Here is a 23,780-nt window from a genome sequence, read left to right on the forward strand (position 1 = left end):
AATTGTAATTGTATCTTCTGATGAGAGCAGCTGGGCAGATCGGGCCATTTCTGACTGAGTACAGGCCATGTACATGTTAAGGGTATGGAAAAAGGCCACTTCACAGGGGAGGCCACTGCAAAAAGACTTTTAAACATTGTTGGGTAACATCAGCCAATACTTTTAATAGGATCCCATTTTGCAACTCATAATTGTACAACATACTGTAAAGCATTTACCGTGTATATATCAATAACAGACATCTAAGTGTTCAAACATGCAGGGGCTGATTCAGAGGTGGACGCTAATTTGATGATCAGGCAATTATCCAATGGCATTTGATCTGTGCATGTGCAGATCTGGTCCTGCGACATCGGTTGCAGTGCCCTGAAAGCCGCAGCATTATTAACATGCTCCTGGCAATTGGGGGCTGCGATGGGGAGCGTTCCAGAAAATGTTGGCATGTCAGACACATTTTCTGGGCATGCCAAAGCCAGTGGCTACTTCCTCCGATGCTGTTTCCTGGCCCATAGCAGCATAGGTTTGCCGGACATCTGGAGTAAACTAAGGGTTTCTCAGATGTCTGATGGGCTGACGATCCGATGGTGCATCTTTGGATGCAGGCAGAGGATCATAGAAGCCAATAGTGGGTGTCTTTTTACATGCATTAGCGTCCACCTCTGAATCAGCCCCACAAAGGTGATATACTGTAAGTAATAGACCATCATGTCACCTCCTCATTCTAATGATTCATTTATGACCTACTGTAACTAAGGCAAAATGAAGCATTCATTTAAATAGTACACAGGAGTGACAGTTTCATCTGTATACCATGGGCAGTTCCAGTTGAAACTGCAATACCACAAAGGCAGGTGCAGATTGTCTTTCTCAGGGAAGTTCCCAAAACATATGCACCAATTAAAGTGTGAGTGTAATCAACCTTTATTATGTCTAGGAATAAAACCACTATACATTGGAACTTAAGCAGTGAGGATTTTCTTCCACATTTGTGCTAGAAAATACAAAGGCATTTTAACCCATGTGACAGACAATGGCTAGTTTCAAGTGAAGCAAGAAAACATGTATGAATAACTGAAGAAACGTTTAGACAAATATTAAATTATGGAAGTATGAGACATTAATGTAAGTATTAGCAATGCCACTGTAGGCAGAAAGAACAATAACATATTTTAATACGATACAAATATTTAGGTGAAATACTAATATTCAGACAAGCAGCTGTTACAAGCAATAGGATGATAATTAGCAATTCTTCGTGTGTGCATATTTGACATAGTAAGTATGCACTGCACAATCTGTATAATAAATCAAATATTGACTCAGCATCTTTTTATCTCAAAGCATTAAACTTGTTTTTTAGCTTTTCAAAATTATACTTACCAAAGGAACTATTATAATATGACAAACTATGTAAGAACTTAACAATAATATAAGACCAATGAAACTGCTTTGATTTTATATATTGATCTACATTAGCAAGTACACATTGTTGTGTCATGGTCAAGCCCTACAGCCATGGCAGAGATGGAGCAGACTTTAGTGCACCTGTTAAAACTGTGTAAATAAGAAGGTCTGTATGTTAAGTCCAAATCTGCACACTTGTTTTATGCACTAGTCTAGTGCAAATTATGTATACAGTACAGTGTGTACTTACTCATATTTCTGTCTGGTGGCCACCTACAATAATACAATAGCCAGCTCACTATTCATCTGTATGCTTAGGGCAATTGTTCAAACTACTCAGTCCTATAATAATCCATCAATCATATTCAAGAGTCAGGGAAAGCCTTAATGATGCTTTCATAAGCAGGTGGTGGTGTGTGAGTTGAGTTGCCAAGTCGTAAGCTGTTACTTGACCAGTGGAAATCGGGTCGGCCAAGGTTGCCGGTGTTGTTGATTGTCGGTGAAGTGCTGTTGGTACGGGGTAGAGTAACAAGTTGACTGTCAGCTTCAACTGTCAGGGGAGGAGCCTGCAAAAATGGATGGAATGTAGATGCTCTGAAGCTAGGTTTCCGAGTGAATGGGTCAGGCTGCTCTTGGGAAGTCTGTCTTTGAAAAGTCAGACTAGCCAAGCTGAGGTTGCTCCGACGCTCACAGCTGCTATTCCGATAAAACCCAGACCTGTTTAAAGCATGGTTTTGGGATGATGTCCTAGGACGTCTGCTTGATGAATTGGTCATTCTTGGGGAAATAGCTGCACTGGCTCGACGACGGGACAAGCAGGTGACCAAAATCCATATTATACCTCCAATCACCAATCCAATTACAACGGACAGTGTAAATGATAATATCACACCACCTGTATATATAGACAAACATATATTAGAAATACTGTACTGCTGGGAAAAACAATTAGAACTGAGAAATACATGAAAGCTAAAATTATTTCTAACTAATCTAAAATGCAAGAAAATAAATGTTTACCAATGGCCAGACATAGATCTGGTTATACCCAAATCAACTAATTTATTTTTTCAAATCAACTAATTTATTTTTTTTGAAAAATGCTATCCTTATTTTGCATTATCTGATAATCACTTGATTATACATTTTTTTATATACACTGTATGTATCTTACATAAATAGCAGACATGGGTAGAACACATACTGAAGATTATACATCATACTTTCCAGCTCCTGGAATGTCCAGGACACTCCTGAATTTTTGGGGAGTCCCATGGACTTCTGGAAAGGTAGTGTGCCCTACTGCATCGTTCCCACCTCCCTCTGCCAAGACGGGAGCATGATGATATGAACTTTGTGAACTGAATCATCATAGCACCAGCTGCTTTGTGCAATTCCACAATCTGCAATGGTGACATCTATCTCTGCTCTGGGAAGACTCCCAGAGGAGGAATATATAATACATTTCTGCAAGTATGATACACATGCAGGATTAAAGCCAAAAGATAATAGGAGTTTCTTGTGACATAGGGATCTATTTACTAAGCCTTGGATGGAGATAAAGTCAACGGAGATAAAGTACCAGATAATCGGCCCCTAACTGCCATGTCACAGGCTGGGTTTGAAAAATGACAGTTAGGAGCCAATTGGCTAGTACTTTATCTCCGTGGACTTTATCTACATCCAAGGCTTAGTAAATAGACCCCATAGAGCTTCCATGTTTTGCCTTTAACAAATATGATACATTTTAATTTAACACACTCCAATAGGTACGTAGTGCAGTGTTGTCAAAAGTATCAGCTGTGCAGTATTCATAATTCATAGGTAAGTGGTACAGGCAGGGGCGTAGACAGAACTTTGTGGGCCCCATATCAACATTTTGAAGGGGCCCCTTTCCAAATGCTTCTAGAGAGACACCTCTCTGTTGCGGTTGTTAATTTTATGCCCAATCATACTACCCTAGTTGATTTTCTGAACCATAGTAGTACCCTAGTTCACATAATGTCACATTGTACGGCTGTCAGTATACATTATGCAACACAGCACCCCCAGTACACATTATGACACACAGTGTCCCCAGTTCATATTATGCCACTTCAGATTGTGCCACATAACAGTGCCTCAGGTCATATTATGTAACATTATAATACCCGCTAGTTCATTTTATACCACATTACAATGAGCAGAGCCAAGGAACATAGCTAGATATATCGCAGGCCCCAAGAAAAAAAGTTTGTAAGGACCCCGATGAATCTACCAATGGTGAAAAATGTATATAATACAAGTAACTTTGACAGCTGGGCCCCATAGTAGCTGCACTTCATGCACCAATGGTAGCTATACCCATGGGTACAGGCTAATACAGGATAGGACTTATTCTTGTTTGCACAGAACAAAATGTGCATACTTGCACTACACATGCCTTATTGAGAATGCAATCATATGTGTGAATGCAGATTTCTTCTCATCTGACACTTGAACCTTCTCACGACTAGAGAGACTGAAGGGAGGAAGGTGGGGGTGTCAAATGCAGGCTGTAAGGGTGTGTAATTGAAAACAGATGCAGATCCAAACAGAAATCAACTGTCAAATACTGTATGTGTATTTTTTTGGTTCTTTGAGGGTCGGTGGAAAGATCCATGCTAACGATGTCTCTTTTCCCCAACAGTGTTCCCAACATCAGAACTCATAGTCTAAACAGTCACATGGATGAACTGTGTAGGGTACACCCAAAAAGCTGCTGAGAGCACTTAACTATGGCCCTCATTCCGGGTTGTTAGCTCGCTAGCTGCTTTTAGCAGTCGTGCAAACGTTAAGCCGCCGCCCTCTGGGAGTGTATCTTAGCTCAGCAGAAGTGCGAACGAAAGGATCGCAGCGCTGCTACAAAAAAAGATTGTGCAGTTTCTGAGCAGCTCGAGACCTACTCCTAGCTTGCGATCACTTCACACTGTTTAGTTCCAGTTTTGACGTCACAAACACGCCCTGTGTTCGACCAGCCACGCCTAAATTTTTCCTGGCACGCCTGCGTTTGTATGTGACACGCCTGCGTTTTTACACACACTCCCCGAAAATGGTCAGTTACCTCCCAGAAACACCCACCTCCTGTCAATTACTCTGCGGCCAGCAGTGCGACTAAAAAGCCTCGCTAGACCTTGTGTGAAATGACATCGTTCGTTGTAATAGTACGATGTGCGTGCGCATTGCGCCACATGCGCAGAACTGCCGTTTTTTTTTGCCTGATCGCTGCGCTGCGAACGAAAGCAGCTAGCGATCAACTCGTAATGACCACCTATGTCATCCTGGGCTGCGGATTCTATAACAGGAAACTCCTGGCATAATGTCACTCAGCCTGTTCAAATCAGGTTTGAATTCCCTAGGACAGACCCAAACTCTGTCTATACAGTACAGGTTTTCAGGATATCCATGCTTGAGTCCAGATTGTTAAACGAAATTGACTGAAGTACTGTACTAATGAAGTCATCTGTGCTCAAACATGGATTTTTTTTAAAACCTGGACTGTAATGGCGGAGTTTGGGAAACTCTGGCCTAAGAGAACTGGGCTCCTAGAAAAAAACAGCCCAGTGCTGAAAGTATTAGTTCTCTATCCAATTTTTCGATGAGTGGCAGATACAGGGTAATAAACATAAAATAAACTGCTTGATCAGTATGTATTTGCCAGAGCACTAAAGGTCTTAGCAAATCCTGGCAAGTATAAAATCATCATGCATGTTGGTGCTTGTAGAACTACAAATACCAGCATTTTCATAGCTTAAAAAAAAAGCTATCACTTGTTTAACTGCGAACCAGCATGATCTGGCATCCTGGCACCTGTAAAATACCTGTAAAAAAAATACAATAACATAAACAAACTGAAAAACTGTGAAAACATAAATTGTAAAAAAAAGTTTTCAATTTAAAATCTCCCTGGTGTCATGTCATCTTCTAATAAATATAGAACAGTTTCCATCTGAGTGGCCAAAATGTGAGAAAGCTGTATTGCTTGCTTAGTTGAAGTGAGACCCCATGTGGTCACTCTACTTGGCTGTCACATCGCAAATCCACTCAGACCATGTTATCATTACTCCAAGCAACAGATACTGCAAATCCAAACTTTTGGATTCATTAGGATCATCTTTCAACTTTGCCTTTACCTTTTGGCTACTTGCCCTCTCTGGTGTGAGTGGGGGGGGTGTGTGGGTGCCTGGCTGGGGATGGAATGGAGGATACTCACCTGAGCACCTCCAGTCCCCTCAGGCGGGCGGTGTCTCATGGCGGGCTTCCGGCACGGAAAAACTTGCTTCCGCCAGGATTCAAGTTCCTCCAATCAGGTTGCGCCATTTTGAATGAGGCGCCAAGCGCAAGCCAATTGGGGCTCGCGGGTTGGCGGCAATGAGGAAAGGCCGTGGCGAGCCAATCCGAGCTTGCCGCATCATAGCTTCGCCCTCTCCCAGCGTCTTATAATAGACGCTTCGGAGCGGGAGAGTTCAGTCAAGAACCGGACGCTGAAGAAAGAAGATTTCTGGAAGAAGAAAGAAGAATCGGCCGGGGAGCAGATAGAAGTGGCGGCGGAAAGGAAGATAGAAGCGTCCACAAGAGGAAGACAGAAGAATCCTGGCAGCGAAAGAAGACCGGTGGAGAGTGCTGCAGCGCGAGGTATAAAAAAGAGCTAACGAAGCTCCCTGCTGCAGCCTCTCCCTACGGTGCTGGTAGGCGGCCCTGGGCACCCACTACCTTCCTTTAAATCCCCACTAGACCGCCGGGTTGCCAGGCACTAGGCCTGTGGAGCCATATAGGCACTAGGCCTGAGTGTTAGTAGAAGTACTGGGCCCCTTTGGTTATAGTGATCTTGGCATTAGGACAAGATTACTTGCCATCAGTTAGGCAGGCACTAGGCCTGAGTGTTAGTTAGGCGTACTGGGCCCTTCTTTTTATAGTGATATTGGCATTAGGCCAAGATCACTGGCTATCAAGTAGGCGAGCACTAGGCACGTAGGTGAAAACAGGTACTAGGCCTGAGCTCACACTAGAGGGAGCTAGGCCCTAGTCCTAATCCTTTGGCCCAAGTAGGCAGGCTTTAGGGCCTGTGTAGTATCATAAGGGTGATCTGGGAAATAGGCCCAGTCTACCCCAACCTACCCTTTGTCAAGCGTCCACTAGGCCCAGGAGCAATAACTAGGTTTAACGCCTGTGCCCATCAGTGTAGCATGAGCCCCAAATAATTCCATTCCCATCTGTCCGTGGTCAGCCAGGAATATTCAGGCAATAGGTCAACATCGCATGTGTTTCCATAGAACCTGGAACTGGCTCTGGTTACTCCAGGGTCTGATCCTGTCGCTGCAGGTCAAGTAGGGCTGGTGATAGGTAGAGTGTGGAGGAGCAGCCCAGTTCCACACGCTCTCCTAATTCCAAAGTGCAGGTGGAGTATGCCTTGGTCATTTGAGATATTCAAACTAATCACTATTCTTAATTGCACAATTATATTCTCTGAAGGAAGTAGAAATACATCAGATAAGCTATATATTTGTATTTTTATTTTGTGTACATTTTATATTTTTGGATTATTAAATAATTTGTGCAAAAATTCTACACTATGGGCTTAATTCAGCATGAGATGTAGTTTTGCGAAAATTCATATAACTACAACTCCTTCCACTAGCATGCGGGGCCCCCGTGCCCAGCACAGAGCAAGGCGGCCCCACATGCCGGGTCCTTCCCCCCGCTAAAATGTGAGCGCTTTGTTAAACAGGTAAGTGCTTGCATCTTTAGGGTAGCCCCCTGCCCTCGCAGTCTAGCTGTGAAGGCAGTCACCGGGCCGCTGTGTTTTGGCTCGCAGCGGCTTTTGTGACGTCAAAATGCCACAACAACACCTCGTCACTTACCCCTGCCGGCATTTAAACTGCGATTGCATATGATCGGCGTGCATGCGCGTAAGTGTGGAAATCGCAAAAATTGTAACTTCCGCACTTTAGCATATGAAGCTGAATCAGGGCCTATGTTTGGCATAGCATCCATATTTACATCATTTTACGATTGATGTTGGAGGAATTTATTCAGAAGGGATAATACAGACGCAAAAGAATTATACAGATACAGTTTATTCTGGTATAGAGTTTTGCCATTTTACACTATCACTATTATATTATGCGCGAAGATGCAAATAGACTCTGGAACTATGCCTTAAGGTGGGTACACGCTAATAGATATATCTGCAGATCAATTGATCTGCAGATATATGTATGGACGGATCGGGCAGTGTGCTGTGCATACACACTGCCCGATCCGTCGGGAACTGACGTCATGAACTGGGCGGGCGTGTACACACGCCCGCCCAGTTCAGCTGTCAATCACCGCCGGCCGCCGCAGCATGTGTACGTACACACACTGCGATGCGCCAATATATCGGTAGATATATTGGCCGTCGGCTGTGCTGCGCGGCCGATGCGATACGTCTGTGAACGACGGAGTTCACAGACGTATCGGCCGTACACACTGGCCGATGGTCCCGCGATATATCGGCCGTTCAAGAGAACGGCCGATATATCAACCAGTGTGTACGGGCCTTAAGTCTACCGTACACGCACAGGTCTCCGGGAACATAGTGCCCATATTTGTAACATATTTATTATGAAAATAAGAAGGATCTCCGGTACGTAACATTACTTACATCAATTTAAAGCAGCACAGCCTCAATGTATCAGATAAAGGTAAGCCTATTTACTATTGAATGTTACTATGCCCTTAGATTGTATTTCTCTTACGTCCTAGAGGATACTGGGGTCCACATTAGTACAATGGGGTATAGACGGTTCCACTAGGAGCCTTGGGCACTTTAAGAAATCAATAGTGAGCTACTGGCTCCTCCCTGTATGCCCCTCCTACCAGACTCAGTTTAGAAAATATGCCCGGAGGAAGCTCCTGAAGAGTTTTCTGCATTTATTTTCTTTATGTTGTTTTCAGGCAGAGCTAATTGGCACCAGCCTGCCTGCATCGTGGGACTTAGGGGGGAGAATGGCCCAACTTCCTGAAAAGTAATAGTCCCATTTCTCCGCTGACAGGACACTGAGTTCCTGACGGGGTTATTCGCAAACAACACCACGGCGCAGCGTACCCTCCTGCAGCACGCCGCCACCCCTAACAGAGCCAAAAGATAGAAGAGTGGTGAGTACAGCACCAGCGTCCCGGTTAGCGAGTCACCGGTGGGAATGGCGGCACAAGGGTAGGAGCGCAGCGCTGAGTGCAGGCTGCGCTCCAGGGGGCTCAGGAGGACATGCGGCTGTGTATGTTCCGCTGTGAGGGGCGCGTTGAGCCACCAATGATTACCCACACTGGCACCCATATCTAACAAGGGTTTTAACCCTTTGTTATACAGAAAATTACCTCAGGCCAGTATAAAAAAGCGGGAAGCTGAGCGCCATTAAGGGGGCAGGGATTCACTAAGTGCGGATTCAGCAGCTCACCAGCGCCATTTTCCCTCTGCAGCTTGCACTGACAGGAATCACAGGGAAGCACAGCTCCTCCACAAAGGCTCCAAGTCTCCTCAGCGGTACCAGGGGGTCTTAAAAGGGGATGGGGGGTTAGTGTTAAATACTAAACCCTATTAAGGGACTTAGTATGGCCACCCAGCTAATATTTTCGTTGCTACAGGGGCGCTGTGTGTGGCTGGCTCCGATTTCTGTGTCTCCCTGAGGGCTGTGTGTGGGTTAAAACTGTGTTTTCACATTCTGTGTGTGGGTGTGGGTGTGTCCCTTCACATTATCATCATGTCCAGGGACTGTTTCCAGCATGGCTGAGTGCCTTTCTTCCCCTGGAGACTCACTACCCTGTACCCAGGATAGTGCTCATTCTCAGGCTAGTGGGGCAGAACCCCCATGGTTAGCTTCCATTAAAGGGATGATATTGAATATTTCAACTAAATTATCCAATAAATGAGAGACGCAAATTTTAAGACAGTCTATGGGTGACCTGATGAATAGAGATTCAGTTCCCATACCATTGTCTCAAACCCCCGCCATTTGCCCACAAAAGCGTTCTCTGGCCCAGCTCATGCAGGATGACACTGATGACGATACATCAGATCATAAAACGGTGCACAGTAGTCTCCATTATTCAAATTACGCCGCACAGTAGCACCACTACACCAGGTAAAGACCCTTTTACACCTAACGGCGGACAGATTCCCCTTTTTACACATTACGGCAGACAGCGTCCCCTTTTTACACATTACGGCAGACAGCGTCCCCTTTTTACACATTAAGGCAGACAGCATTCCCCTTTTTACACATAACGGCAGACAGCGTGCACTTTTTACACATAACTGCAGACAGCGTCCCCTTTTTACACATAACGGCAGACAGCGTGCCCTTGTTACACATAGCGGCAGACAGCGTGCACTTTTTACACATAACGGCAGACAGCGTGCCCTTGTTACACATTACGGCAGACAGCGTGCCCTTGTTACACATTACGGCAGACAGCATCCCCTTTTTACACATTATGGCAGGCAGATTCCCCCTTTTTACACATTACGGTAGACAGTCCCCCTTTTTGGTAAGAAAGAAAGAAAGAAAGAAAGAAAGAAAGAAAGAAAGAAAGAAAGAATTATACTTACTCTCTCCGCTGGCTCAGGCTCCTCGGTGCAGCTTCTCCAGAGACCACGGGCAGGAGAGAAGGAGGAGGAGGGAGCCGCAGCAGTGCAGTGTTATTGGTGGAGGCGCTGCTGCTGCTGTCCCAGTCCTCCACCATATGCTGTTCTCCGCTGCTGTGAATGCTGGGATGCGCTTCACAGCGGCAGAAGACAGCCTATAGTGAAGCAGAGGGACAGCAGCAGCAGCGCCTCCACCAGTAACAAAGCGCTGCTGCGGCTCCCTCCTCCACCTCCCTCCTCCTCCTTCCCCCCGTGTCCGCTGTGCTCCTCTCCGGGCGGCTGTGTGCTGCGGGCAGCGGTTGCCCGCAGCACACAGCAGCATGTAATGAGTCAGTTTGACTCGTTACATGCTTTGGGGCCCTGGACAGTGGCGGGCCCCAGTGCAATGCACTGGTTGCACTGGTGGTAGTTCCGCCTCTGGTACCTTCCTTCCGCAGCACCCCCGGCTAGGACAACCTACTCTGCTCCAACTCTGCAGTCCATTTGGACAGCAAAATTCAAAGGCAAATCCAAAGGTTCTTCTACAGCCTTCAAAGGTAATAGAGGTAAACCCAGAAAACCAGCAGCTGCAGGTTCTCAGGAACAGACCTCCGGGTCTGCTTCTTCAAATCCTTCAGCATGACGGTGGTCCGCACTGCCTTGAAGACAGGCAAGAGGGAGCTCGGTTACGTTATTTCAGTCACGTTTGGGCAACATCTTGCCAGGATTCCTGGGTCACAGAACTTATCACCCAGGGATACAGACTGGAGTTACAGGAACTCATACCTCACAGATTCTTCAAATCAGGCTTACCAGCATCTCCGGAAGCAAGTACTACTTTACAGGCAGAAATCCAAAAACTAGTACAGACTCAGGTCATTGTCCCAGTTCCACTTCACCTACACAACAAGGGTTGGGATGCGGTCACCCAGGGGGAACATTTCCACTGAAAATGGTCAAGTCAGGAAGCAATTCTTCCAATCAACATTCTGGAACTAAGGGCCATATACAACGCCCTTCTACAGGCATCGCAACTTCTTCAAGATCAAGCCATTCAGGTTCAGTTGAACAATGTGACGGCAGTAATGTACATAAACCGAAAGGGCGGAACGAAGAGCAGAGCAGCAATGTCAGCGGTAACAAAAATTATCCTCTGGGCAGAAAGACACGCGGTGGCACTGTCGGCAATCCTCATTCCGGTAGTAGACAACTGGGAAGCGGACTTCCTCAGCAGACATGACCTCCACCAAGGTGTTCGAGTCCTTAACACGTCAGTGGGGATTTTCACAAATAGACATGATGGCCTCTCGTCTCAACAAGAAGCTAAAGCGGTATTGTTCCAGGTCGAGGGTCCCGCAAGCAGTGGTGGTGAACGCTCTGGTGACTCCATGGGTCTACCAGAGGGTTTACGTGTTTCCACCTCTTCCCCTGATCCCAAGAATTCTCAAAAGAATAAAAAGAATAAAATTCTCATTGCTCCGGATTGACCAATAAGGGCCTGGTATGTGGATCTACTGGAGATGCTCCTAGAGGCGCCGTGGCCTCTACCTTTTCGAGAAGATCTTCTACAACAGAGGCCGTTCGTCTATCAAGACTTGGCTACGTTTGACGGCATGGAAGTTGAGCATCAAATTTTAGCCCGGAAAGGCATATCAGACAAGGTATTCCAACCCTGATCCAAGCCAGGAAAGGGGTAACGTCTAAACATTACCACCGTATTTGGAAAAAATATGTCTCGTGGTGTGAAAACAGGAAATTTCCTCCAGTGGAATATCAGCTGGGATGTTTTCTCCTTTATCTACAGTCGGGTGTGGATGTGGGCCTACGTTTGGGCTCTTCGAAGGTCCAGATTTTGGCTTTATCCATTTTCTTCCAGAAACAATTGGCTTCCCTCCCTGAGGTTCAGACGTTCTTGAAGGGGGTTCTGCACACCCAACCGCCCTTTGTGCCTCCCACGGCACCTTTGGATCTTAACGTGGTGTTGCAGTTTCTACAATCGGAATTTTTTGAGCCTTTACAGGAGGTTGACGTAAAGTTTCTTACGTGGAAGACCATTACACTGTTGGCCTTGGCTTCTGCAAGGCGTGTGTCGGAACTGGGGGCGTTGTCTCACAAAAGCCTCTATTTGATTTTCCATGAAGATAGAGCTGAACTCAGAACTCGTCAGCAATTTCTTCCTAAGGTGGTGTTGGTATTTCATATCAAACAACCTATTATGGTTCCAGTGCTTACTGACACTTCTACTACCTCAAAGTCCTTGGATGTTGTAAGGGCTTTGAAGATCTATGTGAAGCGGACAGCTCGTCACAGGAACTCTAACTTGCTGTTTGTTATCTATGATCCCAACAAAATTGGGTGTCCTGCTTCAAAGCAGTCTATTGCTCGCTGGATCAGGCTTACTATCCAGCATGCTTATTCATTGGCAGGATTGCTGGTTCCTAAAGTACAGGCCCACTCTATTAGGTCGGTGGGTTCTTCCTGGGCGGCTACCCAGGGTGTCTCAGCTTTACAGCTCTGCCGAGCAGCTACTTGGTCGGGATCGAACATGTTTGCTAAGTTCTACAAGTTCAATGCTTTAGTCTCTGAGGACCTTCAGTTTGGTCAATCTGTTCTGCAGGAACCTCAGATTTCTCCCACCCGGTTTGGGAGCTTTGGTACATCCCCATGGTAATAATGTGGATCCCAGTATCCTCTAGGACGTAACAGAAAATAGGATTTTAATTACCTACCGGTAAATCCTTCTCTCGTAGTCCGTAGAGGATACTGGGCGCCCGCCCAGTGCTTCGTTTTTCCTGCACTGTTACTTTGTTAAGTAATGTTTTTGGTTTAGCTGTTTCTGTTCCTGTTCAAGTTTGGTTAGCATGGCTTTCTTCTTGTTTATGTGTGCTGGTTCGAATCTCACCACATGTTCTGTTACAACCTTCCTCAGGATATGTCTGCCTCCTCGGGCACAGTTTCTAGACTGAGTCTGGTAGGAGGGGCATAGAGGGGGAGCCAGTGCACACTATTGATTTCTTAAAGTGCCCAAGGCTCCTAGTGGAACCGTCTCTACCCCATGGTACTTATGTGGACCCCAGTATCCTCTACGGACTACGAGAAAAGGATTTACCGGTAGGTAATTAAAATCCTATTTTTTGTTACTAGAATATTCTCTGTGTTGTATATAGCCCACTACTATGTCATTTCAATTGTATATTGTTTATACCAGTGGTTCCCAAACTTTATTGAATCATGGCACCCCAGGGTATCAGAATTTTTATTTACGGCACCTCTAGGCCAAAAGTTTCTTATTGAGAAATTCAGAAAGAAAATATTCAGTAAATTGTGCTTATTTGTCATCCTTAGGTTCAGTTATGTGGTGAGGTACAGGATCCACTTCTGTTTGTCCACATATTTTAAGAATGGAAGCCACAAGCACTAGTTTTGCCTATGACATTGACCATAAATTATCTGAATTGGTCTTGGACCACCAACTCGGGGCACCCCTGCAAGTACCCAGAGGCACCCAGTCTTGGAACCACTAGTTTATACGGTTTTTCATCTACAATCAGCACTTACACTTACCCCACACTGGGTGCAAAAAATCCATCAGAAACCGACGTCCCTTCATCATATGCATGCCACATAATAGCACATGCCCACAATACTCTCACCAAACAAGTCTCTTGCAGGTTTTTGCAAGGCAGTTGCCCAGACGACACCCAGAAATGGACAGAGAGAACTGGACAGAGACAGAGAGAACTGTCCGCCAGTAGACCCTCCGTTAAGTTGTGTGCACATGCGTATGCAGGGTGTTCAGCTTGTGTGGTTTGCTAATAATCACTAGACGCATCCGCTTTAGGACGATTCAGAATCAGGTCCTCTATGTATTGTGTAGCATTCATTAGGATGTCCTATCTATAGCATATTACTTATTAAGATGCTATTGGTAGTGTATGTCATTGTCTAGAAAGCTAGAGGTCATTATAATACAGGTTGAGTATCCCATATCCAAATATTCCGAAATACGGACTTTTTTGAGTGAGAATGAGATAGTGAAACCTTTGTTTTTTGATGGCTCAATGTACACAAACTTTGTTTAATACACAAAGTTATTAAAAATATTGTATTAAATGACCTTCAGGCTGTGTGTAAAAGGTGTATATGAAATATAAATGAATTGTGTGAATATACACACACTTTGTATAATGCACAAAGTTATAAAAAATATTGGCTAAAATGACCTTCAGGCTGTGTGTATAAGGTGTATATGAAACATAAATGCATTCTGTGCTTAGACTTAGGTCCCATCACCATGATATCTCATTATGGGATGCAATTATTCCAAAATACGGAAAAATCCCATATCCAAAATACCTCTGGTCCCAAGCATTTTGGATAAGGGATACTCAACCTGTATTTAAAAGCTCACAAACAATTGGTCATCTGACATACTGTAGGTCTGCAAAATATTCCACATAGAGGGCCTGATTCGGAGTTGCTGCTGCATCTACGTCTTTATGCTAATGACTCGGCCCATTTCTACAAAACTGAGATGCCTACCACAGCTCCGAGGCAAATCCATCTTAGTGCGCCTTTAAACAAACCATCGGTGCAACACTGGAAACTTGCAAACCCCTACAATAAAATTTGTGAGTTCCCCCAGCATAAGCAGTACATAAAACATCGAGCAACTGCGGTCATACTGGCACAGCTTGCGACTCTGCTTCAGGCACAGAGTACCAAGTATCAGCAGGCATAAGCAGAGAGACATTTTGTGTGGCATTAGTATTTAGGGCCTAATTCAGACCTGATCGCAGCAAATTTGTTCTCTAATGGGCAAAACCATGGGGGTCATTATGACCCAATCGTACACTGCGCATCCTAACAGCCGTGCGATCGGGTTGGAACTGCGCATGCGCGGCGGCCACATTGCACAGGTGCATCGTTGCCCGGCGACGGCCGTCACCAGGCAGTGACGCCACTAGAGAGGAAAGCGGTCGTAGCGGCGACCGCAAGAAGATTGACTGGAGAAAGGCGGAACCGGGCGGCTTTCGGGGAGTGGTGAGTTCAACGCAGGCGTGTCCAGGCATTTGGAGGGCGGATGTCTGACGTCAATTCTGAGACCTGCACACGGGGTAAGTAATTCATACCTTGGTCTTCTTTTACAGGAAACTTTTTTGCATAGCAAGGCTGCACAAGCGTTCGTAGCCCTGCTATGCAGAAATACACTCCCCCATAGGCGGCGTCTAGTTGATCGCACGGGCAGCAAAAATTTGCTTTGTGCGATCAACTCGGAATGACCCCCCATGTGCACTGCAGGGGGGGGCAGATATAACATGTGCAGAGAGAGTTAGATTTGGCTAGATTTTTTTGTTTCTGAGTAAATACTGGCTGCTTTATTTAATTTTTTATTTCTACACTGCAAGATTTCAGTTTGAACACACCCCACTCAAAACTAACTCTCTGCACATGTTATATCTGCCCCCCCCCCCTGCAGTGCACATGGGGGTTCATTCCGAGTTGATCGCTCACTAGCAGTTTTTAGCAGCCGTGCAAACACTATGCCGCCCTCCACTGGAAGTGTATTTTAGCTTAGCAGAAGTGCGAACGAATGTATTGCAGAGAGCATGCAAAAAAATGTGGTGGTGTTTCAGAGTAGCTCAAAACCTACTCAGCGCTTGCGATCACTTCAGCCTATTCAGTTCTGGATTTGACATCACACAACCGCCCAGCGTTCGCCCAGCCATGCCTGCGTTTTTTCTGGCACACCTGTGTTTTCCCAAACACTCCCTTAAAACGGTCAGTTGCCACCCAGAAACGCTCACTTCATGTCAATCACTCTGCGGCAACCAGTGCGACTGAAATGCATTGCTAGACCCTGTGCAAAACTACATCATTCATTGTGCCCGTACGTTGCGCGTGCACATTGCGCCGCATGCACATGTGCAGAACTGTCATTTTTTTAGCCTGATCGCTGCGCTGCGAACAAATGCAGCTAGCGATCAACTCGGACCCCCATGGTTTTGCCCATTAGAGAACAAATTTGCTGCTGCGATCAGGTCTGAATTAGGCCCTTAGTCACTTACCTCAACAAAGGAACATTTTCTAATTTTGTATGAATTGCATCTGCATGAAAATTGAATGCAATGCTATTTAGCAAATCATTGGATTTGGTTCACATACTGCTCCATACAGTCCCGATTGCGTAATATTATTTGTTCTGTGGCCAGTGTGACATATGATACAATGTTGTATCTATCTTACAGAAATGTGCAGCACTGCAGTCACTAGGATAGCTAAGATTATCTTCTGTCTGCATAATGCATGATTTAGCTGCTGCTGTTTTTGTGCTTGACGTCACGTTGTGTAGCATTTTAGGACCATTATTGAGACATAATTTGATCTTTTATGTAAAATTAAGTAATATTAGCAGCAGACCTGAAGATGTTGTGCTATGAGTCAACTCATTCTGGACATGAGCATTATTATAATAACCTATATGTATGCACTGTGTTCAGAATGTTGCTTCCATAAACAGCAGTACTGCAGGTTACCCAATAATATGGGATTTCTTTTTAAATACACACTTTTTATTTTAATCATTTGTGCCCGGTGTTATGCTGGCCATACATTTGGTTAATATTGCATACGAATGTACGCTTTCGATGTCTCATTCGATACATCTTGTGCACATTGTGAATGTTTTAGGCACAATTACGATGCAATGCGCGGCCCCATGGGACGAATGACGTATCCTTAGATCATACGTGCAGTCCATATGATCAGTTGTAATTGTTTGCACATCGTACCATGGGCCTAATTCAGAAATCATTATCAAACGCAGAGGGGGTTCTGGTTGCCCAGAAACCCCCTCCTTTTGACCAGCGGCTCACATTATGACCACAGCAGCCATTGTATATAATACGATTACTAGAGCTGCTACCACATCATGCAGTGTAAGGGACAGATTGGAGCTGATGCACATGCCCAGTGGTAGCAGCTTCTTCTACCAAGTTTGTTGTGTGTGTGGATCTGAGCACCTAATTCAGTATGAGTTGTATATGTGCGAAAAGAAAAATCGCACACCTACAACTCTTTAGTCTGACATGCGGGGGGGATGCATAAGCACAGGGCAAGTCTGCCCCGCATGCCAGATCCTGCTCCCCCCCGCAAACATGCGAGCGTATCGCACAACGGTGCTCTCTCATGTTTAGGGGTGCCCTTTGCCTACGAAGCCTAGCTGCAAAGACTAACCGCAACCCACCATGTTTAGGCTCGCAGAAGTTACGTGTGATGTCATGCAGTCTCCGTGGCCCGGCCCAAAAACGGTCTGAACACACCTCGGTTGTCCGGACTGCCCCCCTAAAATGACCGCCCTCCCACCCCGCAAACGCCTCTGGTGTCGCATCTCACTGTGTGCGCACACGCAGTTCGCCTTCTGCTCATGCGCACACTGCAGAGGGCTTCAACATGCGGACCCTGTAAGAGCAGCGTTCCATGCTGAATTAGGCCCTCAGTGAGTACACAGAAGCAGAAAGTAGCTGCCAGGAAGAAGAGACTGGACTTACAATGAGGTGGGAAGAATGTGCATTTACAAAATACAGTTCTGTCTCCTACAAGTTCTATTATGTATGTATATGTATTTATTTATATATTATGGAATTATAATCTTTTTCTGACCACTTATCTTATTTATAATAATTATGCTTGATATAGAACATCTATATATTCAGTGTCTAAAAAGACCAATGTATACATATATGTCCAGGGTCAGTACTAGGTTCTTCTACCACTTACCCAGGCTTCTGCAATCGATTTAATGCTCTGCAAAGAGGAAGAATGTGAGGGATGCGGTCAAGATCCCGCCGGACGGAATCCCAGCGGTCGAAATACCGACACCGGAATCCCGACCGGCACACTCCCGACATATTCTCCCTCCGTGGGTGTCAACTACACCCATAGAGGGAGAATAAAACAGTGTGCCGAGCGTAGCAAGGCAGCGTGGCGAGCGCGAGTCCGCAAGGGGCTGCGTTCCACTCGCCACCCCTGTCGGGATTCTGCTGGTCGGGATTCCGGTGTCGGTATTTTGACTGCCGGGATCCCGTCCAGCGGGATTTCGTACTGATCCCGATTGTGGAATGCATTTGGAAACCCCCCTCTAGAAATCCTGCATTTGCCCGCAGCGCACAGCCGCCCGGAGAGAGAGGAGAGGAGCGGCGCGCACTGCAGCGGTACGGGGTAAGGTGGAGGACGGAGGTGAAGGAGGGAGCCGCAGCAGCGCTTTGTTACTGGTGGAGGCGCTGCTGCTGCTGCTCCTCTGCTTCACTATAGGCTGTCTCTGAGAACAGCCTATAGTGAAGCAGAGGGGCAGCAGCAGCAGCGCCTCCACCAATAACACAGCGCTGCTGCGGCTCCCTCCTCCACCTCCCTCCTCCTTCTTCTCTACTGTCCGGGAAGCTGCACAAGGAGCCTGAGCCAACAGAGAGGGTAAGTATAATTTTTCTTTCTTTCTTTCTTTCTTTCTTTCTTTCTTTCTTTCTTTCTTTCTTTCTTTCTTTCTTTCTTTCTTTCTTTCTTTCTCTTTCTTTATTTTATTTGTTGGGACTGCCTGCCGCAATGTGTAAAAAGGGGGAATCAGCCTGCCGCAATGTGTAAAAAGGGGGAATCAGCCTGCCGCAATGTGTAAAAAGGGGGGACTGCCTGCCGCTATGTATAAAAATGGGGAATCTGCCTGCCGCTATGTATAAAAATGGGGAATCTGCCTGCCGCAATGTGTAAAAAGGGGGAATCTGCCTGCCGCAATGTAAAAATGGGGAATCTGCCTGCCGCAATGTGTAAAAAGGGGGAATCAGCCTGCCGCAATGTGTAAAAATGGGGAATCTACCTGCCGCTATGTATAAAAATGGGGAATCTGCCTGCCGCTATGTGTAAAAAGGTAGAATCTGCCTGTCGTAATGTGTAAAAAGGGCACGCTGTCTGCCGTTATGTGTAAAAAGTGTATGCTGTCTGCCGTAATGTGTAAAATGGGGATGCTGTCTGCCGTTATGTGTAAAAAGTGTATGCTGTCTGCCGTAATGTGTAAAATGGGGACGCTGTCTGCCGTAATGTGTAAAAAGTGCACGCTGTCTGCCGTAATGTGTAACGAGGGCACGCTGTCTGCCGCTATGTGTAACGAGGGCACGCTGTCTGCCATTATGTGTAAAAAGTGTATGCTGTCTGCCGTAATGTGTAAAAAGGGGATGCTGTCTGCCGCTATGTGTAACGAGGGCACGCTGTCTGCCATTATGTGTAAAAAGTGTATGCTGTCTGCCATAATGTGTAAAATGGGGACGCTGTCTGCCGTTATGTGTAAAAAGTGCACGCTGTCTGCCGTTATGTGTAAAAAGGGGAATCTGTTCGCTGTAAGGTGTAAAAGGGTCTCTACCTGGTGTAGTTGTGCTACTGTGCGGCGTAATTTGAAGAATGGAGACTACTGTGCACCGTTTTATGAATTGGTATTATTTTGTGGACACACCCCTTCCCCACGAAGCCACGCCACTATGTATTTTTGCGCGCGCCTAAGGCGCGCACTGCCCATGGGGTGGACTTGGAAGGCATTTTGTTGCACCTGGGCCCACCGCTTGCTTGTTCCGCCACTGCTCAGGGGGACACCATCTGCCGCAATGTGTAAAAAGGGGTCCTGGCTGCCGCAATGTATAAAAAGGGGGTCTGGCTGCCGCAATGTGTAAAGAGGGGGCCTGGCTGCCGCAATGTGTAAAAAGGGGTCCTGGCTGCCGCAATGTGTAAAAAGGGGTCCTGGCTGCCGCAATGTGTAAAAAGGGGGCCTGGCTGCCGCAATGTGTAAAATGGGGTCCTGGCTGCCGCAATGTGTAAAAAGGGGGACTGGCTGCCGCAATGTGTAAAGAGGGGGCCTGGCTGCCGCAATGTGTAAAATGGGGGCCTGGCTGCCGCAATGTGTAAAAAGGGGGCCTGGCTGCCGCAATGTGTAAAGAGGGGGCCTGGCTACAGCAATGTGTAAAAAGGGGTCCTGGCTGCCGCAATGTGTAAAAAGGGGTCCTGGCTGCCGCAATGTGTAAAAAGGGGGCCTGGCTGCCGCAATGTGTAAAATGGGGTCCTGGCTGCCGCAATGTGTAAAAAGGGGGCCTGGCTGCCGCAATGTGTAAAGAGGGGGCCTGGCTGCCGCAATGTGTAAAAAGGGGTCCTGGCTGCCACAATGTGTAAAAAGGGGGACTGGCTGCCGTAATGTGTAAAAAGGGGGACGCTGTCTGCTGTAATGTATAAAAGGGGCTTTACCTGGTGTAGTGGCGCTACTGTGCAGCGTAATTTGAATAATGTAGACTACTGTGCACCGTAGTATGAATTGCTATTATTTTGTGGCCACGCCCCTTCCCCGTGAAGCCACGCCCCTATAAATTTTTCGCACGCCTACGGCGCACACTGCCCCTATCTTACATGGGGGGGCGCCACTGTCGTTTCTTGCACACAGCGCTAAAATGCCTAGTTACGGCACTGCTTCCTACAGCTTTAATTCTGCACGAGGTGAGGAGGATGATGGAGCTGGAGAGGGGGAGGTTAGACATCGTCGACTGGTCCCGCTTGTTGCACCAGTTGAAGCCCCCTTGGTGGGTTCGGATGACTTCCCTCTTTCCAGTCTATTGGCTGATACTGTTTTTGCACTTTCAAATCTTTTTAGGTTTTAGAACTATATATTTGAGGAAATGGTTTGTATGTATTGGATGGGCTATAAACATGCTCTATTCTTTACTTGTTTAGTGTTGGCAGTCTTGGTTTGAGAGGAGGGTGAGTGGGGATGTATAGGTAGATGAAAGGGTATGAATGGGGATGAAAGTATGATGGTGGAGGGAGAATGAATGGGTGGGAGTTTGGAGTTAAGTATGTGCTCCTGGAGACAGAAAGGGACAGGAGAAAATAGGATTTTAATACCTATCGGTAAATCCTTTTCTCTTAGTCCGTAGAGGATGCTGGGGATGCTTCAAGAACCATGGGGTATAGACGGGATCCGCAGGAGACATGGGCACTTTAAGACTTTGAATGGGTGTGAACTGGCTCCTCCCTCTATGCCCCTCCTCCAGACTCCAGTTATAGGAACTGTGCCCAGGGAGACGGACATTTCAAGGAAAGAATTTATTGTTAAACCACGGTGAGCGTCTTACCAGCTCACACCTCAAGCATGTCGCAGAACGTGGCATTCAATAGAACACCAGCCGACGGCATGAAAAAAATATGCAGCAATATGCTGACATAAAACATAACACAACCTGTGTGCAAACACAACCAATAACAGCATAACACATGCTACGGCATGAATAACATCAGTAACAGGCTGACTTAAACGCAACACAGCATGTGTGTAACCATAACCAATAACTGCAGATACAGTACGCACTGGGACGGGCGCCCAGCATCCTCTACGGACTAAGAGAAAAGGATTTACAGGTAGGTATTAAAATCCTATTTTCTCATACGTCCTAGAGGATGCTGGGGATGTTTCAAGAACCATGGGGTTTATACCAAAGCTCTACAACGGGCAGTGGCGTCACAAGGCGGGTGCGGGGGGTGCGGCCCGCACCCGGGTGTGACACCTGGAGGGGGTGACACCAAATGTCAGCTCCTCCGTAGTGACAGGAGCCAGGTGCTGCAGTGTGAAATTCCGCTACAGCACCCGGCTCCTGTCATAGCAGAGGAGCCGACAGCACACTGAGACCGTCTCTGGGGGAAGCCCAGCATCTCCGGAGATGCTGGGCACGCCCCCAGAGTGACGATACCAGTATTCCCACGAAGCCACGCCCCCTAGCTGTAAGGCCACGCCCCCTTTTTGCCGCGATCGCGGCAGTACATCAAGGGTGCGCACCGGGTGTCACCACACCTGGTGACGCCTCTGACAACGGGCGGGAGAGTGCGGATGACTCTGCAGCACCGATTGACCAAACAAGAGGTCTCCTTAGCCAGGGTATCAAACTTGTAAAACTTTGCAAAAGTGTTTGAACCCGACCAAGCAGCTGCTCGGCAAAACTGCAATGCCAAGACTCCTCGGGCCGCCGCTCAGGATGATTTCGGTAATGGCAATCCAGCCATAGAATGAGCATGCTTATTCGTATTACAGATCCAGCGTGCAATAGTCTGCTTGGAAGCAGGCGCCCCAATCTTGTTGGGAGCATACAGGATAAACAGATCCTCCGTTTTCCTGATCTGAGCCATTCTGGCGACATAAATATTCAAACTCTGACCACATTGAGAGACTTCAATTCCGCCAAGGCGTCAGTAGCCACCGGTACCACAATAAAGGTTGGTTTATGTGAAACGATGAAACCACTCTTGGCAGAAATTGCTGACGAGTTCTCAACTCCGCTCCATCTTCATGGAAGATTAAACAGGGGCTCTTGTGAGTCAAAGCCGCTAATTCAGACACCCGCCTTGCGGATGTCAAGGCCAACCGCATGACCACTTTCCAAGTGAGGAATTTCAACTCAACCTTATGTAAAGGTTCAACCAATGAGATTGCAGGAACTGCAACCCCACGTTAAGATCCCATGGTGCCACAGGGGGCACACAAAGGGAGGTTGGATGTGTAACACTCCTTTTACGAAAGTATGAACTTCTGGAAAGGAGGTCTATTGTTTTTGGAAGAAACCCGATAAGGCTGAAATCTGAACCTTAACCGAGCCCAACTTAAGACCCGCATCCACTCGATCTTGTAATAAAATTGGAGAAAACGACCCAACTGGAAATCTTCCATAGGAGCCTTCTTGGATTCACACCAAGACACATACTTTTTCCAAATACGGTGGTAACGTTTTCTGCCTGAAGAAGAGTAGGGATGACTTCACTGGGAATACTCTTTCGGGTTACCATACAGCGTGTAACCTCCAAGCCGTCAAATGAAGCCGCGGTAATTCTTGGTACACGCACGGCTCCTGCTGTAACAGATCCTCTCATAGAGGAAGAGGCCAGGGATCTCCTATGAGTAATTCCTGAAGATCCGGATACCAGCCCTCCTTAACCAGTCTGGAACAATGAGGATCACCTGAACCTTTGTTCTTCTTATGATCTTTAGCATCTTTGGAAAGAGCGGAAGTGGAGGGAACACATAGACCGACAGAAAAAACCCCACTAGGGCATCCACCGCTATTGCTTGAGGGTCCCTCGACCTGGAAAAATATCTCTGAAGTTACTTATTGAGGCGAGACGCCATCATGTCTATTTGAGGAATTCCCCAATGACTTGTCACTTCTGTGAAAACCTCTTGATGAAGACTCCACTCTCCTGAATGGAAAACGTGTCTGCCGAGGAAGTCTGCTTCCCAGTTGTTTACCCTTGGAATGAACATCGCTGACAGAGCGCGTATATGTTTCGTCGAGCAGCGGAAAATCTTTCTGTCTTCTGCCATTCATGCTCCGATTTTCGTTTGTAGAAAACCATTATAAACGGCCCTTAACTCTAGACCGTTAATGTGGTGACAAGTATCCTAACTTGACCCTCTTTCTTGGAAGTGTTCCTCCTGTGTGACAGCTCCCACGCCTCGGAGGCATGGATCCGTGGTCACTAGGATCCAGTCCTGGAACCCGAACCTGCGCTTAAGAAATGAGAACTGCGCCGCCACCACAGGAGTGAGATTCTGGCCTTGAAAAACAGTATTATCCCAGGTGGGAACCGGACCACTTGTCCAACTGGTCCCGCTAAAAACACCCTGGCATGTAGCCTGCCTTGTAGGCCGCAACCATCTTTTTTAGCAACTGAATGTATTGATTGA

The 23,780-nt window shown here is 46.6% G+C and overlaps 1 protein-coding gene across 1 annotated transcript in view; it reads right to left on the reverse strand.

The window, feature by feature from the left end:
- Positions 1-897: 897 nt before the first annotated feature.
- The window catches only part of MYCT1 (MYC target 1), a 142,451-nt gene continuing 119,568 nt past the window's right edge, over positions 898-23,780 (reverse strand). The window contains exon 2 of the mRNA XM_063917853.1: positions 898-2,299. Within this exon, the coding sequence (XP_063773923.1) occupies positions 1,770-2,299 (530 nt within the window). The 3' untranslated portion in view covers positions 898-1,769. The remainder of the gene's footprint in view (positions 2,300-23,780) is intronic.

This window comes from Pseudophryne corroboree, chromosome 4 (assembly GCF_028390025.1).
Source record: "Pseudophryne corroboree isolate aPseCor3 chromosome 4, aPseCor3.hap2, whole genome shotgun sequence".
NCBI lineage: Eukaryota > Metazoa > Chordata > Amphibia > Anura > Myobatrachidae > Pseudophryne > Pseudophryne corroboree.